This window comes from Panthera leo, chromosome D2 (genome assembly GCF_018350215.1).
Source record: "Panthera leo isolate Ple1 chromosome D2, P.leo_Ple1_pat1.1, whole genome shotgun sequence".
Classification (NCBI taxonomy): domain Eukaryota; kingdom Metazoa; phylum Chordata; class Mammalia; order Carnivora; family Felidae; genus Panthera; species Panthera leo.
In genome coordinates this window covers 62,738,908-62,755,767 of record NC_056689.1, presented here as the reverse complement: position 1 = coordinate 62,755,767, position 16,860 = coordinate 62,738,908, and the positions used below count along the sequence as shown (strand labels likewise).

At 41.9% G+C, this 16,860-nt stretch overlaps 1 protein-coding gene and 1 long non-coding RNA gene across 10 annotated transcripts in view; one reads left to right on the top strand and one right to left on the bottom strand.

The window, feature by feature from the left end:
• SORCS3 (sortilin related VPS10 domain containing receptor 3) overlaps window positions 1-16,860 on the bottom strand; it is a 590,282-nt gene that overhangs the window by 102,646 nt on the left and 470,776 nt on the right. For all 9 annotated transcript variants that reach the window (XM_042908251.1, XM_042908252.1, XM_042908255.1 and 6 more), the window contains 2 exons: window positions 10,689-10,778; window positions 2,351-2,530 (listed from right to left, as the gene is read on the bottom strand). In XM_042908251.1, coding sequence (XP_042764185.1) covers window positions 2,351-2,530; window positions 10,689-10,778 — 270 coding nt within the window. The remainder of the gene's footprint in view (window positions 1-2,350; window positions 2,531-10,688; window positions 10,779-16,860) is intronic.
• On the top strand, window positions 9,422-16,278 carry LOC122202076. The gene is made up of 3 exons (XR_006194447.1): window positions 9,422-9,494; window positions 9,732-9,907; window positions 16,085-16,278. It is a non-coding gene; the product is annotated as an uncharacterized LOC122202076 (long non-coding RNA).

The window sequence follows — 16,860 nt, the reverse complement described above, 5'->3', positions numbered from 1 at the left end:
GCAAAAAAATAACTGGGCATGTATGGCTCATCCCCATGTTCACTATTTTAGGGCTCTGCCTGCAAAGATCACATTCTCTATATCTCACTGCAATGATGTTACAGGAAGAGGCTTCCACAGAAGAGCATTTACTAATTGTGCATGTGACTGGATGGGTGTATCCAGTTCTGGGGTGCAGTATTAGCAAGCCCACTCCCTCCTATGTAACTTTTAAAAAGAAATAACACTGACATCTGATCTCCATTTCTCTCACCCTTTGTCTCTGTCTCAACTGATTCCAATCTGGGCAGGTAAAAAAGGAACTTCGTTCACTGACTTCCCCAAAGTCCAACAAGCTAGATGGCCAGCTTCCTGAGGGTACGAACTAGTATCTCTCCTCCCTTGCTCATGGGCTTTAACACAAAGTAGGGGCACAATGAACCTTGATAAAATTAAATGGAAAACAAGCTCAACAGAACTGGTTTTAGAGAAGTCGCCTTGCCTGGTATGTCTTGCTTCTCTATAGATAAAATGACACCATGCATTTTTCCCAACAAAACTGAAAATGCAAGACTGCCTTCAGCAAGACAAAAGAGATTACATGTATCTAGGCACATTCTTCACTTTAATCCTTGTTCTACTTCAGATCAGAGTGCCTCACTATTCACAATGACCAAGGGGTTTTAGGTGCCTTTATTAGGAAAGGAACAGCACAGTGCCAAACTCACCTGACTTATCAAAAGGACCAGAGACACAGGGAGTTCACAATTGAAAGATCATCTGCAGCAATGCCTACTCTGTCCTACTGGAGTCTAACTGCAGGAGTATGAGTAATCCTCTCACCTCGATAGCCTCACTTATGCAAATAGGAACTTGGTTTGGAATGTTGGTTGGAATGGCCTGAGTCCTGGGAACATTTCATCCAAACCTTCCCACTAGATGTGACTTACTGCCCAGTAACAATGTATATTTCTTCTTCCAGGTATGAATAGAGGCATGTAAATGTAAGCTTCCCAAAGCCCTTTACACACCTTAGTCATCTTTGCCCATTTTCATAACTCTGAGAAGAAATCTGGACAATCTTCCAAACTGGGACCTTGTTTGTTAAGGGAATTCTTTCAGTATTTGTCAACTACCTCCTAGGAAATCACGGTTATTTCTACTGATTTTGTTTTTTATACCCACTGACATTCACTTCACCCCAGACCTTTGTGTAATCCTGCCTAACAAAATAACTAGAATCGTATATGTTTCCCCTGCTCTCAGTAACTGAAGAGCCAACTTAGATACCAATACAGGGATGCTGGAACTTTGACGGGCACTGTTCAGAAGAGACCACTGCAAAGTAGAAGCCCCTGCACTGATCCCTCTTTTCTAAAAGCTGCTCCCACTCCCCAAAGATGAAAACTCCTAAGGGAGCAGCTCACCCATACCATCTGAAGCTACCACTCATGAAAGACAACTTCCCCCTCCACAAATGAATGTCCTCAACCAGTGTAACGTGTAGGTTGACCACTAGTTACGAGTGAATGCTGGATAATAAAATACATCCCTTTACTCAAATCAATCCATCATACCAAGGTGGGCACTGTGGCCAGGACCATCAAAGGTCATACACAGCCACTAGAGATACAAGAAAGTACCATAGCCTTAGGGGCACTGAAACAATTAGTTTTTTTTTCTCTAGTTCCTATGAGGAATCACTTGTTTTCCTAGATAAATTATTCTTTAACTGGTGATCACATTTAAAAACAAACCTCAATATAACTGAAAACTCAGTAAGGTGATGCTGATATTAAACAACAACAATAACAACAACTCAACATAAGTCAAGGCCCGTTCTTCCCTCATGCGCAGAGGTTGGTATCTGGTGGCATTTTAGGGAAACCCTCCTTCCAAGCGCTGATATTCACTTTTATTTTCCTATAAAATTTGTTCATAGGATGGAATTTTCCAAATAACATATATAAGTAGATACGTGCCTCCACTCCGAGTCCATAGAGTTGAAAGGGGAACTTAAGTGAGCCTATCTAGGTCAAATACCTGCATGTCTGGCTTGTAATCATGCTTATACACGCAAGAACATCAACTTCAGCTACCATTTGTTAAAGCTCACTGAGTCAACCACCACACTGGATGCTCTACATACGTTATCTCTCCTTCTCACAACCACCTCATTAGGCAAATGTTTTACAGGTGAGGAAGTTGAGGCACGGGTAAGTTAGTCCCTTGCCTCAAGTCACACAATTGCTAAAGGGTGCAGCTGAGATCTGAACCCAGGACTAGTTGACTGCAATGCTTATGTTTATGCCATTAAAAATTCATGAAAAAGAGAGGCAGATCCAGGTGCAGGACAGTCTTGGCTACATACCTCATACAATTCAATAATAATGTTTCCCATTAGACCTCGGCTACTCTTAATGTTCTCCATGGCCAGGGTGAAATAGATGCCACGCGTGTCTGAGATGTAGAGGTTGTATGTGTCATTCTGGTTCCATTCTTGGACGGCTGCAAACACTTGGTTCTCATCGGTACTGATGATGTGCATGTCCTGTAAGAAGATGGAAAACTTGTAAGGACTCAGATCTCCATATCTCTCTGCCCAGTGGGACCCAGAGTAATTACCATGACTTATTGAGAGGTTGAGAAAATGCCTGAGTTATAGGCAGCGTTAAACAATTCTGTGTCGGACCAAGGCTATATATTAAGAGCTTTGTGATTTCTGTTCCTTGCTAAGTGACAGTAAGATGGGTGTAAGGGGCTTTGGTGGGTATCATTTTCTATGGCTCCAAGGGATTCATCCACTTTCATTTTTTAGTTTTATATCTGAGAGTTAGTGTTAGTGCTAACAGAAACATACAGCCCTGCAAGAGGAAACACACATGCAAAGAAGACAGGGCTTATCCCTTCTTTAGATCTTCATTTATGTTTTCAAACTTTTATTGTAGTGGTTTTGAAACTTGTCGTTGGAATCTTCAGAGTCATGGGGATTGCAAGAAGGATGGCATGGAGGCATAGCCAATGAGTGGGATTCTGGGCTTCCAACTCTGTTTCAACCAGAGCAATACCACCTGAATCTGTTTTATACTGGAGTCCCATGTAATATTTTGGGAGTAAAAGGTGAGGGAGGTTCTGCTGCTAATAACATAATATTTGAAAATCACAGATATGGCAGAAAGGATACTCAACCTGGAATTTAGTGTTCTGGGTCATAATAGAAACTCTACTAAAAGTTAGCTATATGGTGTGGAATGTATCTGGGTCCCTGAGATTTAATTTTCTCACCATAATACTGAAGAGGTTGGGCTACTGATAAAAAGAATAGCTAACACCTGAGCACTTATTCTAAGTCATCTAAATGTATTATTTTAGTGAAAAATCCAAATAATTCTACAGTGGAGGCAGTATTATTCCCATTTTACTGAGGAATAAACTAAGGTACACAGAGGTTTGCCAGCTTGCTTCATATTTATTACATAGCTAGTCAGAGGAAGAACCAAGTTTTGAACCTTTGTAATAGGAGTCTAACCTGTTAGCTTCTAAGCATTTGGACAGCCTCCAGATCAGAAGTTGTAATCCAATGACCCATGAGATGAATATGAATCACAAATATTTGGTTCAACCACAGTCTCTGTTCAATACCTGACTGCGCAGTCTTTTAGGTAAAGTCAGCACTCCCAAAGTCTCAGCCTCCAGTACCCAAATGTTCTTATGATCGGCCACTTACATATTAATATCAACTTCCTGATCTCTGAAGTCAATTTAGTCTGCATACCTGGACTAGATCATTTCTAAAATCAAATCTAATCAGTTCACAATTCAAAACAATTTATGAAAGCCAGTTTTCATATGTAGCTAGGCACTATACAAAGATTATCACAAACTCAAGTCCTCCTCTAGGGAATTCGCCCTGTCAGGAGAAGATGTTGACACAGATGAACACTTGACATAATGGAAGCAGTTAAAAAATGCATTAATATATAGATATATATTGCAAAGAGTAATGACATCCTGGGAAAGCAGGAGAGGACCCTTGTCACTGTGGTGGCAAGCACTCATAGTAGGGGCACAGGCAATTGGAGTTGACAGTAAGTAAATCACCAAGCTGGGTCTAGCTTTTACCTTATTTGGCCAACCTTTCCCAAAAATGATTTCAGCAGCAAAAGGAGGTAGCAATGTCTATAATGACACAACTATGGAAAGCTTCTCTCAGGATGATTTTAAAAAAGAGAAGCTCATTTGATTTGGACAACCAGGATGTGGGAAAGTGAGAAGAATTCTGGATCTTTTTATTGGCGAATCTGTCAGATCTCAGCCTCTGGCCTTGAACTCCTTAGGTCGCCTTGACTAAGACCTCAGTAGCTCATTTGTGCTTACGCACCTTATAGAATTACAGGTTCCCGCTGAGCTGCTTGAAAATGGAAATAAGGCTTCTTCTTAAAAACCATGTGATGAAATTGTGTTGTGTTGGTGTGGAATGAAAGCCCAAGAACCCGGTAGGAGGGGAAATAGCAGCTGCAGGAAATACGAATTAAATTCACTTACCCAGTTAAAAATGCAATAGAAGTGCCGGGCTTTTCCCAGATGTTTTGGTTATAAAAATGAATGAGCTAAGTTATTTTAGACTAAACTAATGTAAAATAAGTGGAAAAAAACAACTTAAAACACTGGGGCATGGTCGGGATTAAAGGCAGCCAGATTTGCTGTGAAAGCATCTTAGTTTGGAGCTGTACTGGCGCGTATCACCTGGCCAACAGGTATTGCAGTCTCTGGGAGAGACAGCGCTCTCTAGCACCTAGGATTCTGGGAAGTCTGCTTGTGATATTCGTAATTCCCCTACGTCACTTAGCTAATAAATGATATTACTAAGATTTAAACCCAAGACTATCTGAATCAAGAAGCTAGCCTCCGTATCAGTGGGAGTATAACTCAATATGCATCAAAATTACCTGCAAATTTTAATAGCATGTAGACTCACATGTCCCACTGCCTGCAGTTCTGATTCAGTACATCTGGCTTTGGAGCCTTAAAGTCTACCATCTGAACCAGCCTTGCAGGCAATCCAGGTGCATGCAGTCTGGGGAATCAGTCTTTGAAAAAGCTCTAAACTATGTGTCCTCTCTCCAAATAGATCTTACAGTTGAATAGGGATCAACCAATAATAACCAGGATATTAAATCTTCAAGAACAATAAAAGCATTATCAGGATTATTGGTCTAATAGGGATCTGATGATAATAAAGCATATTTCTTGAATCCTGTGATCTCAAGCTAACCCCAAAGCACGTGTCACCTCCTTCTAAGACAATGAAGACATTCTTGCTACTCCTGAGAACATGCAGGGAGAGATCTGATCAGTGATGAAGAGAGAAACCCAAGAGGGGAAAAATCAGTAAGTCAATTCTGATTGGGACTTTACTAAACTGGAATTTTGGCAGCATCAGATGTTACCACCTTCATGTTTTTATTTGGAAAACATGATAAGTAGCATTCCCTCTAAACCCTTCTACCATTAATTTGGAAGAATCATAGTTGCCTTTCACAAACCTAAATGTGCGACTTCATAGGTGAGCAATGGTGGAAATACTTCCCCGTGACTGAAACATTTTCGTGTAATCTGGGCCGACTGTTACTTCATTCACTGTAAACACACATATGATATACAGCATCTGTCATGTGCCAAACGTTATAATAGGAATACAGAGAAGAAGGTGTAGAACCTGACCTCAAGCAGATGTCCAATGGTGGTGGGGACATCCCTCACTCCTGGCCTTTTTGTTTTTAAAAAATTTTTAATGTTTATTTTTGAGAGAGAGAGACAGAGAGAGTGAGTGGGGGAGAGGCAGAGAGCGAGACAGACACAGAATCTGAAGTAGGCTCCAGGTTTTGAGCTGTCACCACAAAGCTCAACATGAGGCTCAAACTCATGAACCCTGAGATCATGACCTGAGCTTAACCAACTGAGCCACCCAGGCACCCCAACTCTTGGCCTTTTGTGAACCTGATGAAGGTCCCCCACACAAGTACTGACAGGAAGAGGAGTGGGGCATCCATGGAAATGTGTGGAACTTGAATGGCCTGAAGGCAGTTTTCCCCTGAGGGAGGTGAGGACAGACAGTGACTGCATCCTAAGGGGTTGTGTATGGCACACCTAAGTTTCGCCCAGAAAAGAAATCCAAAACTAGCACACGATTTTAAGCCTGAGAAAAGAATTCGAGTTGATCAGTGCAGAGATTTGGCTGGGGAAAACCAGCTGCATTGTGTGATCTCATTCTTTGTGGAGGCAGTGTGAAAGGTGAATTTCAGTGGGGCAGGGAGGAAGGCTTATGAGGTCACCGCAACAAACTCCAAAGTGACACATGGGGGCCTGAGCTAAGAAAGCAGGTATTCTATGAGAATCCTATGAAATGGCTGGTGAGATATTAAGAAGGCAGAACCCACAGGGGGATGAAGGAAAAGGGCATATCTTTAATAATATATCAGATATCCGACTTACAAAATTCTCTGCTTCTTTTTAGCATGTTCACACAATCATAACTAAATACTCATAATTAAATACTTGCGTAATCATTTAGTTTATGTCTGTCTGTCTCACTAGACTGTAACCTCTCAGAGGGCAGACACTGTGCCTTTCTTAGTTATCACTTCATTTCTAGCACTTACTAAGTATCTAGCACACGGTAGATAACCAATGAAAGTTTAGATGGACTAAGTAAACAGAGGAGAAGGATGAAATATTAGGGATATCATATAGAGACTCTGAGCTCAGTTCCAGATTTTTACAATGAGATCATTTAGGGGAGGTACTTCAAATAGGCAGTTGGAGATACAGTCTAGGGTTCAGTGGATATGGGATGGGGCTGTGTATACAGATGTCACCAATATGAAGAGAAGTGATGAGGTCACCAAGGAACCATGCAGAATACCAGGAGAACTTAGGATGATCAACATTTAATGGGTGGCAAGGGAAAGGGATCCAGAAAAGGAAATCAGAATAAAATATTCCAAAGGGAAGATTATCAGGTATGGATTTTTTTTTTAACACTGTCAAATGCTCCAGAGTGGTTAAAAAAAAAAGAGTTATACAAATGTCTATTGGATTTGGTGTGGAGGTGGTCTCTGGTAACAATGGCCAGAGGATTTTTGGTGGAATAGTGGAGAGAGGGCTGTGGGAGAGCACAGGGCATCTGGCAGTGGATGGAAGGGTGGATAAGAAGCAACCAAAGAGATAAGAATTACAGATAACATTTTAAGAAGTATGGCTGTAAGGGAGCAAAGAAGGATAAATCAGTATTTGGGGAAATGTAAACATTAAGGAAAACTGTCCTAAGGAAATTAAGGAAAAGGTTAATATCACCATCATTATCATTATAATAAATTTTCTCAAGCATATTTCCCTCTCCTCTCTTTTATTATTCAAAATGGGATTAAACATATTCTACTGTCAACTAAAAGCAAACCCAGACTTAGGTAGGGAGAGACTTTACTTGCAAAGGCTATTGCAAAAGGGGGAACAGTCTGGCTGTCATATCTAAAGTCCCTCAAGAGTAAAGGCAGAAAAGAATTACTTTTATGAAGTGATTAGAAAATAAAACGAAGCTAGAGAGAACTGGGTGTGGGGAGAAGGGGGAGCAGGTGGCAGCAGAGAGGGCCATTAGACAGGAAACCACCTTCCTTAAGTTTTGTCACATCAGGTGATTTTCAGAAGGGCTGTTAACGGGTTGTTCTGAGTCCAGTGACTGCTTAAGCCCTCAATGCTCGCATCTGCTCAAGAGTGGGCAGAGTTCATGGGTTTGGGAGAAGGTGAAAGGCCAGACTAAGTCTGATCGAGTGAAAATAGCCAGCATTTTGTCCAGATTGGTCAGTGGGGACAAAGAGTTCAGGTAATCATTTGTGAGATAAAGAAGGGGAAGTTGGTCTTGTCAAAGGCAAATAGGCAGGCATCTGTGTCTTAGCGGGGCACACTGGGAAGAGTGGTTCTTTGCAGGGAGCCACTTCCAGCAACATAAAAGAGTGGGGGAATTTCTTAAACCTTATTGTTCTCCAGCAGCACCGGGCTCAGTAATGTTCAATGGTATTATGATGCCCATTTCACAGATAAGTAGACCTGGGCTCATGGATAAGCAAGTGGTAGAGCTGGAAAGAAAGCTCAGGGCTTCCAGGTCAGAAGCTCCATTGCCTTTGCCCCAGTCAGGCATGGCCCCCTGTCTTCTGCCTCCCCACCTTGCTGGTGCATGCCTTCCTTGCCAAGCCGACACCCAGGAACTGGTTCTGGAGAACTCAGCACAAGGTTGCTGCTCCTAATAATGCCACTCGTTATTAATGGTGTTCATTTCATTCTCTGCAAAATACTCCGAGGCACGGAGTGCCCCAGGAGAGCGCGTTCTGAACAGACAGGCAGAGAGGAGAGGTGTGAGGGCAATGATGACAGGAGCTTCTCCTTGTTTTTGTTTTTTAAGTAAGAGGCCCAGCAGCAGCCGCAGCTCATGGAACAGCAACAACTTGCTTAAAAGCCATTTCCACTTTTAAACACTTCCACCCCCTCTGTCCTCACCTCCTCAGCCTAGGCTATGAAAATCTGAGCCAACGCTGGCTAATAAAGGGAATCGATAACCATCCAGCTATTTTCACAGCAGCCCTCATATTAATGAAGCTGCTGTGGATGAAGTTCTATAAAAGGGGCCGCACGGACAGTACTCCACCACAATAAACTGCCATGGGGTTGCTGATCGTTAATGGAGTGTCCCAGCGTTCTGATCAATTCCAGGCTTCATTTGTCCCCACCTGCAGCCACACTGCCCAGGGGAGCGAACTGTTTGTTTTCCTCAGAAGGCTGAGAATACATAAAATATGCACACAATACAGAGATGAAACAGGCCTTACACTGGAGATATGGTTTGGAAAGTTCCCAAAATACTTCTCTCCTGCTCCAATACATAGAAATCATCAAGTGACTGCAAGGGGTCTTTCTCCTTCAGAAAGAGCATGATTATGAACTTCCCCTTCCTCATCTTCTGCGAGCAGGGTACCACTTTCCTGCTTGGGTTTAGACCATCGGATGGGTACACCCTGCAACCACAAAGCTATATAATGGTCCCACTCAAACCCATCACAGAGAGGGTAGAGAAAAATGAGAAATTGATTCCCATGGTTCCTCAGGCTACTTTATACAGTCCCTGTTCATCTCATCAGCCTCTCCACCTCTCTCTCTGCAACCCAGTCTCTTGAGATGGTGTCTTAGTTTGTTGAAAGAATGATACTATCTCTTTTAAAATAGGGCCTATGCATATATGTTCTATTGGCTTCCCAACCCTTGCTTGCAGGGTTGACTCCTTAACCCTCTTAAATCAGCTTAAACATGACTGTCTTTAGGACACTTGTCCTCACTATCCATTTTAGGTAAGCTCCACTTATTATGTCACAATGGCGTTGAGCTTCTATCCCCCTAACACTCCCTACACCTACAATTGCTTATTCAGTGTCTCTCTTCTCTCCCAGAATATAAGCTCCATGAAGGTAGGGACCATTTGCGGCTTACTTACTATTTTATCCACAGAGCTAATTTTGTGCCTGGCACAGAATAAAAGCTTAAATGGGAGAAACAACAGTTCAGTGGGTGAATAAAAGAAGGATCAAATGAATGAATGGATGCGAGCATGCATATATGAATGAATGCATGAATAAAACAACCAGCGGGTAGACAATTACCCACCTTCTTATTCCATAATCCCTCCCACCTCTGTATTCACTTAGCTTTTTTCCCAGCACCAGCCTACAGACCCTTTACATCTGATATGTGTCCACCCAGAGACTTGGCTTTTTCGCAGCTACAGTAGGTGATGCAACTGCATCCTGTCCATGTTCAGATTCAGGCTCCAAGATCCATCTTCTGCCAGAAGCCATCATTCACAAGGGATGGAGCCCACAGGGTAAGTTTTATAATTTTTCAATAGAGGAGTTAAAATGCCATTATCTGAGATTAACATTATAGTAAACTATTCCTATTTTAACTGCTCATAGTGGCAGAAGGGAGCAGAAAACAGGCAGTGCATTTATATTTAGTATTAAAATGCAGACAGAAGCAAGAGCACCACAAGACTCACATGTGCACCTTTATGCATGCATATATATATATATATATATATATATATATATATATATATATATATTTTTTTTTATATAGGGAGGAGGCAGAAAACAGGGGGCCATGCTGGACTGGGGAAAAGGCAATGGAGCTTCTGAGCTAGAAGCCCTGAGCTTTCTTTCCAGTTCCACCACTTGTATATGTGTATACACATACATACACACACACACACACACACACACACACACACCCCACGTATCTGGGCTCCTGCCTAGGCCCTTCTGAGCCTGTCCCTCTATTTGGCAGTAAGGCCCTTGCAAGAGGAAGGAACCCCCAGAAGAGACTGAATACTAGCTCTCCTTTCCTTACGGCCCCTGGGAAATGGTTCCAGTCCCATACAGGATGTTTGAGACATAGGGAATCAAAGCTCTTGCCTGTATAACCTACTGAAAAGGGAATACAGAACCCATGTTTGGGGACATAAGCAGAGGCCAGACCCCAGCAGTGGTATGTCAGGCTGAATGCCAGCTGTCTCCCAGGCAGAAGTCAAACCTCCCCAGAGCCCAATATGGCAGCCTCTCCCTGCTGCTTTGTCTGGCAGGACCCAGGACAGAGGTTGTGCATACCTTGGGCAGTGAGTACTTGGGCAGCTTTATCTGGGCGAAGGCCTCTCTTCGATAGGACACGTAGTAGCTGGCTCTTCCACCAGTTGTTACCTGGATCACAGGGGAAACACAAAGAAGTCAGATGGGGCCAGGGGTCAGATTGGGCCAGGGGTCATGGCCAAGTTGAAAGTACTAGCTTCTCCATCACCAGCCACAATAGGTTTGTGATAACCTTTTAGAGAATAACCCTTGCTGGCAACACAGCACTGAGTTGCTCCCATGTCATGGCACGTAGACCACAAATGAGCAATTACAACAGTCTTTCCCAATGGTTGACACTTTCTATGAGAGCAGGGACTCTATTTGGTCACTGTGCTCTGCATATATACACACCCAATAAGTATTTTTAGAAAACAGAAGCCATTACATGGGATGTACCCATGATCTCTTTATTCTGCCTTAAAAAACAAGTTTCTAATCCAATGCAGTCATGACATGATTGTGAAATGAATTTTTTTTTCTGATTCTAAATAATTACTATTGCTCAAAAACTCTTGTTACTTTGAAATTAATTTCACTTCTGATCTGAGCACATTTTTTTCCTTCCTATTGACAAATCTATGCACTAAGCAGGTATGCTTTGGTCCATTTCACATGCAAGTTATTTAAAGGAATCAAGGCTCAGAGGAAGAACTCTAGATTGGAAAGTGAGAAATCCTGGGTTTGAGTCCCAGCTCTGCTATCTGACAGCTGGGGGAGTCAAACTCTGTAATCATCTCACTTGGGAAGGATGGATTCTTAGAAGAGTCTGGAAACCACTTCAAGAAATGGTCTGGCCTGGGCTTGTTGAAAAGTCCTGCCAACATGGCACAGTTCTGCAGATGGCTGCTGTCAGCCCAATCGTCTTAACTTGGGGGGAATTAATATTCACAAGAGAAGATACCATAGACTGTTCAGAGAAAATAGCAGGACGACAATAGCAACCAGGCTGCTGTGCTGAGGAGGCAATTACTGGAGGCACCCACTCTGTTCTCACCAAGCACTTGCTGGAGACGGGCCAGCCCTCCCAATCCAGTCGGAACGTGGCGCCCATCCACAGCGGGAGGTGCAGGGAGCAGAAATGTCACACCCCTATTGAAAGCCACCCATCGCTCCCCATCCAAGAGAGGGCATCTCCCACAGCTCCCCCTTGCTCTGCACAGATTGGGAGCCCACAAAGCAGACAGCGCAAGCTGCCAGGTGGAGCAAATGTTAGAGTCTGTGGGGAGGCAGAACCTTGTAAAAAACTCGGTGCAAAGACAGGCTGTGAATCAAGAGGAGAGACTGATTTTGTCCCCACTGTTCAATGCTATCCCTACATCTCTATTTCCTCATTAGAGCCATTCATGTTTTGTATTCCAGGACTTTGGGGTTTTGTTGTTGTTGTTTAATTTGGGTTTTTGTTTGTTGATAAAGACATCCGTTCTCAATCTATATTGTGCTGCACTGGCTTAGAGATGGGGTGTTCACATATTAAGATCAATGAGTTGTTGAGTAGTCTTTTCCTTTTTAAATCTCAACTGCATAGAACAGATTAAAATGTAATCTTTGGTACTAAACACACAGTCACCACTAGTCCTTGCTTGATCCTATTTGTGTGTTTCATTTCATTTATTTATGTTTTAAATTCCAGTCCAGTTAAAATGAGGTGTTATGTTAATTCCAGGTGTATAATATAGTGATTCACCAATTCTATATATTCCTCAGTATTCATTATAAGTGTCCTCTTAATCCCCTTCACCTATTTTTTTAAAAATTTTTTTAATGTTTATTTATTTTTGAGACAGAGAAAGATACAGCATGAACAGGGGAGGGTCAGAGAGAGGGAGACACAGAATCTGAAGGAGGCTCCAGGCTCCGAGCTGTCAGCACACAGCCTGACACGGGGCTCGAACTCACGGAGTGTGAGATCATGACCTGAGCTGCAGTTGGATGCTTAACACAGTGAGCCACCCAGGTGCCCCTCCCCTTCACCTATTTTACCTGTCCGCCCAGCCACCTCTCCTCTGGCAAACATCTGTTTGTTCTCTATAGTTTGTTCTGTTTTATGGTTTGTCTCTTTCTTTCCTCTTCATTTGTTTTGTTTCCTAAATTCCACATAGGGTGAAATCATTTATTTTCTCTGACTTATTTCATTTAGCATTATATCCTGTGGATCCATCCATGTTGTTGCAAATGGCTAGATATCATTATTTTTATGGCTGAGTAATATTCCATTATATATATATATATATATATATATATATATATATATATATATATAATTATATATATTTTAGATATATATAGATATACGCTATATATATATATATATATATATATATATATATATATATATATATATCACTTCTTTATCTATTCATCTACTGATGGACACTTGGGCTACTTCCAGAATCTGGCTGTAATAAACATAGGGGTGCATATTATCTTTTTGAATTCGTGTTTTAATTATAAATTATAAAACCAACATATGTATACCTGTCAACCTCAGAATTGGAATAGTAGTGTTTGAACTTTAGCTGCATCAGAATCACCTAAAAAGCTGTTTAAAACTCAGACTGCTGGGTCCCACCTATAGAGTCTTTGAGTTCATCAGCCTGGGGTAAGGTCCAAGAATTGTCTTTTCTAATGAGTTTCCAGATGATGCAAATGCTGCTGGTTTAGGGGACTCACTCTAAGCAGGTCAGAACCAGAACTTCAAATGACAACTGACATACACCTCTGTGACTCTGTGCCTTGCACCTGTCCTGAGACCCTTGCCTCCCTCTTAGATGTAGCTACTGTCCTCATTTTGTGTTGACAATGATGATAAAGTTTTATTTTAGGGGAAATTCCTGTTACATGAAATTAGTCATTTTAAAGTGTACAATTCTTGGGGCACCCGGGTGGCTCGGTCAAGCATCTGACTCTTGATTTTGGCTCAGTTCATAATCCCAGGGTCATGGGATTGAGCCCTAAGTCTGGCTCCACACTACACATGGAGCCTGCTTAAGATTCTTCCTCTCTCCCTCTGCCCCCTCCCCAGCTTGTGTTCTCTCTCTCTCTCAAATTAAAAAAATAAAAAATAAAGTGTACAATTCAGTAGCATTTAGCACATTTGCAATGTTATATAACCACTATCTAGTTCTACAAGTCTTCCATAACCCCAAAGGAGACTTGATACACAATGATGAAGTTTCTAAACCCCAAAATATATGCTCCGGTCACTTATCATATGCTTAAAAGACAGTTCTCTCTGGGACACCCTGAACATCACCAAAGTTGCCTTGGGGAAGGAAACTGGCATCAGAGTAGGCTAGTCCTGTCAGTGAATGCCAGCCAGAGCTCAGCAATGAAAAGAAGGTTCTCCTAAAAAGACCCAGTGGGCTCCCGAGGGAACAAGATGAGAGCATTGCCAAGCCTCTGATAAGCACCATAGAACTGCACTGGGTCCCTTGCGGTTTCCAAATCACCAAGAGCCAAAGGAGAACAGAGTGGTCCCCTCGTTAGGGTGATCAACCCCACCAACTCGGGAACTCAGTCTAGCCATTCCTGATACAGCCCTGCACAAGCACAGATTCTCTCTCTCACAAGCTCACACATACAACCTGGGAGACTTTGTGCTTGAGTAATCAAAGATGGAGATTACACTTCAGATACACAAGGGGATGGTCCAAACTACTAAGGGGCTGATAAAGCCCCAGGAGCCCAGAGGTTCTCCCACTTCCAAGGATATCAGAAAATCTTCCAGTGATACCAAGACGACTCCTGCAGTTATGCTTTTGTCCTGGTGATATCCTTCTCTGTACCTACTGATAGCCAACTGATGGTTTCACGTCACTGTACCACCTATGAGATCATGGAAGGATTTTGGATGCCACCAGTTCATTACAATTTCTCTCCTCTCAACTTTTCAACCCTATTCTTCCTATTTCTACAGCCCTTTCAACATTTTTTTCTGATGGTACACATATTCCTATAATCTTCCCTCCATGTCTTATTATACAGTTGCAACCTCCCTGATTCCTAGGCAGTGCTGGTCTTGTGGCAAATGATTAGTGAATACGTAATAATAAGAGTAATGACACAACGGTCATTGATTGAGTTCATCTACCATGTTCCAGAACTGCATGTAGCCATTATATAAATTATCTAATTCAATTCTCATGACAACCTTTCAGAGACTATAAGGTACTGACTGACTTGCCCAAGATAAGACAAATTGGAACCTGGCAAAGTTTGGCTCTAAACCTGTTCTCCTCCTCCTGTGATTGAGAAGGGTCTCCATTCATCTTACCTCGCTATAACAATACATTTTCCTGACTCCAAGGAAACATATTTTTATTTTTTAAGAAACATATAAAAATCTCTGTAATTGGCACATGTATATATGTTTAGTATTCTTCATATTCCCAGAAAATCTGTGATGGCATTGATGACGTATCTTAAAAATGATGTCTTCATAGAAGAGAAGGGGTGAGGTAATAAAAACAAGATTGATAATTACTACCATGCAATGAAACCTTGTTACATAGAAAATGGTACAATAAGCAGTTTAAACACCATCCCTCATTTGAGTCTAATTACATATTATATAATGTACAGAGCCTCCACAGGTCAGGACGAGATTGTTACAATCTATGACTCCAGCCTATGCCCGAGCCCTTAATTATGAATAAGTGTATCCCCACAATGTCAGGCACAGAGCAGGGCTCAATACCTATTGACTAACGGAATAACAAATTGTGGGGATTAAGGAGCTCAACCAGAGACGCTTTTGAGTTTGATTTCCTCCATTATTTAGTGACTAAACCATGGATGTAGAGAACTCTCCATTCCCACCCAGCCTCTAGATGGTTGCAGGAACTTATCTCTAGCACTCCTCCTTGGGAGCAAAATCCTCACAATGTTGGGATGATACAAGCTGATGCATTTGCTGCCTCTCCAATACTATTTGCACAGCTCTCTGGCAACCACACAAGAAAAGAATAAAGTTTAGCGACTATTAATCTATTTTGATGAACTTTTCTCTTCCTTACAAGCAAATCTGCTGGCATTGTAAATCCCAGAGATTATTACCACTTTCCTTTTCAGTGACACCTTTTATTTTACATATGATGAATGTCATCCAATTATTTGCTCTGGGCCCATCCGTCATGCTAAACACTGAATTAGCTGGGTCTTTTCCTCACTAATGACTGGCTCGTTAATCTGATTTTCTGGATTTCCATTTTACAGGTTTAATTGGGCTCCTGGCCAGTGAAAATGATTCCTTTGGACAAATGCACTGGCCATTAAATACATCTATCTCTTCTGACTTGTTCCCATTCTTGCTGTAACCAAGTCTAACCTGACATATCCTTTATTATTTTTTTTTTTTCATTTCTCCTTGCTTTTAGATGATGGCTTGCCCTGGAGGAGAGGAAGAAATCTGCCAAAAAAAAAAAAAAAAAAAAAGAAAAAGGAACCAAAGGGCCTTGAGTATGTTGAGCCTGTTTCTGCCATAGATAGAAGAAAACTTATATCTCTAGAACTCATAAATGGGCATGGTAATCTAAAAAGAGAAGCAAAAATGAACATTTTTGAGTGTCTACTATGTTGGATGCTTTACATTCATGATATTATTTAATATCCACACTATTAATTACTACTATGATGATTGTTAGTGAAGCTATTAGTACCCTACAAGGCATAAATATTCATAGCATAACATTCTCTGAGTCTTTACTACATGCCAAGCACTGTCCCTATGTACATACTGGCCTTCTCTCTTACATTCAGGTGAGAAATTGACAGGTGCAGAAGTTATGCAACATACTCAAAGACACACAGCAAGTAAATGGTGAAGCTGGAATTTGAACTCAAATTTATCTGACTGTCAAGCCCATGCTGGTCCTTCAGGCTGTGTCAGGTTTCCAAACTTCTGGGGTGGGGAATGGATCCCATGTCACTTGACTTCCAAATTTCCCAGGTAAGATGCCTGCCAACAAAGCAGATCCTTTTATGTGAGGGATCGTAATAGTTTCCCAGCCTTGAGACATCACTGCTCTGTTGTTGGACTGGAGTGAACAGTGCTGCTCCTGCAACTTGTGACTAGGAGGGGCCACAGTGGAAACAAACTGGGCTTGCACAAGAAATGAAGGAAATGGCACTTAGAAGGTGTGTCGACTAGAGG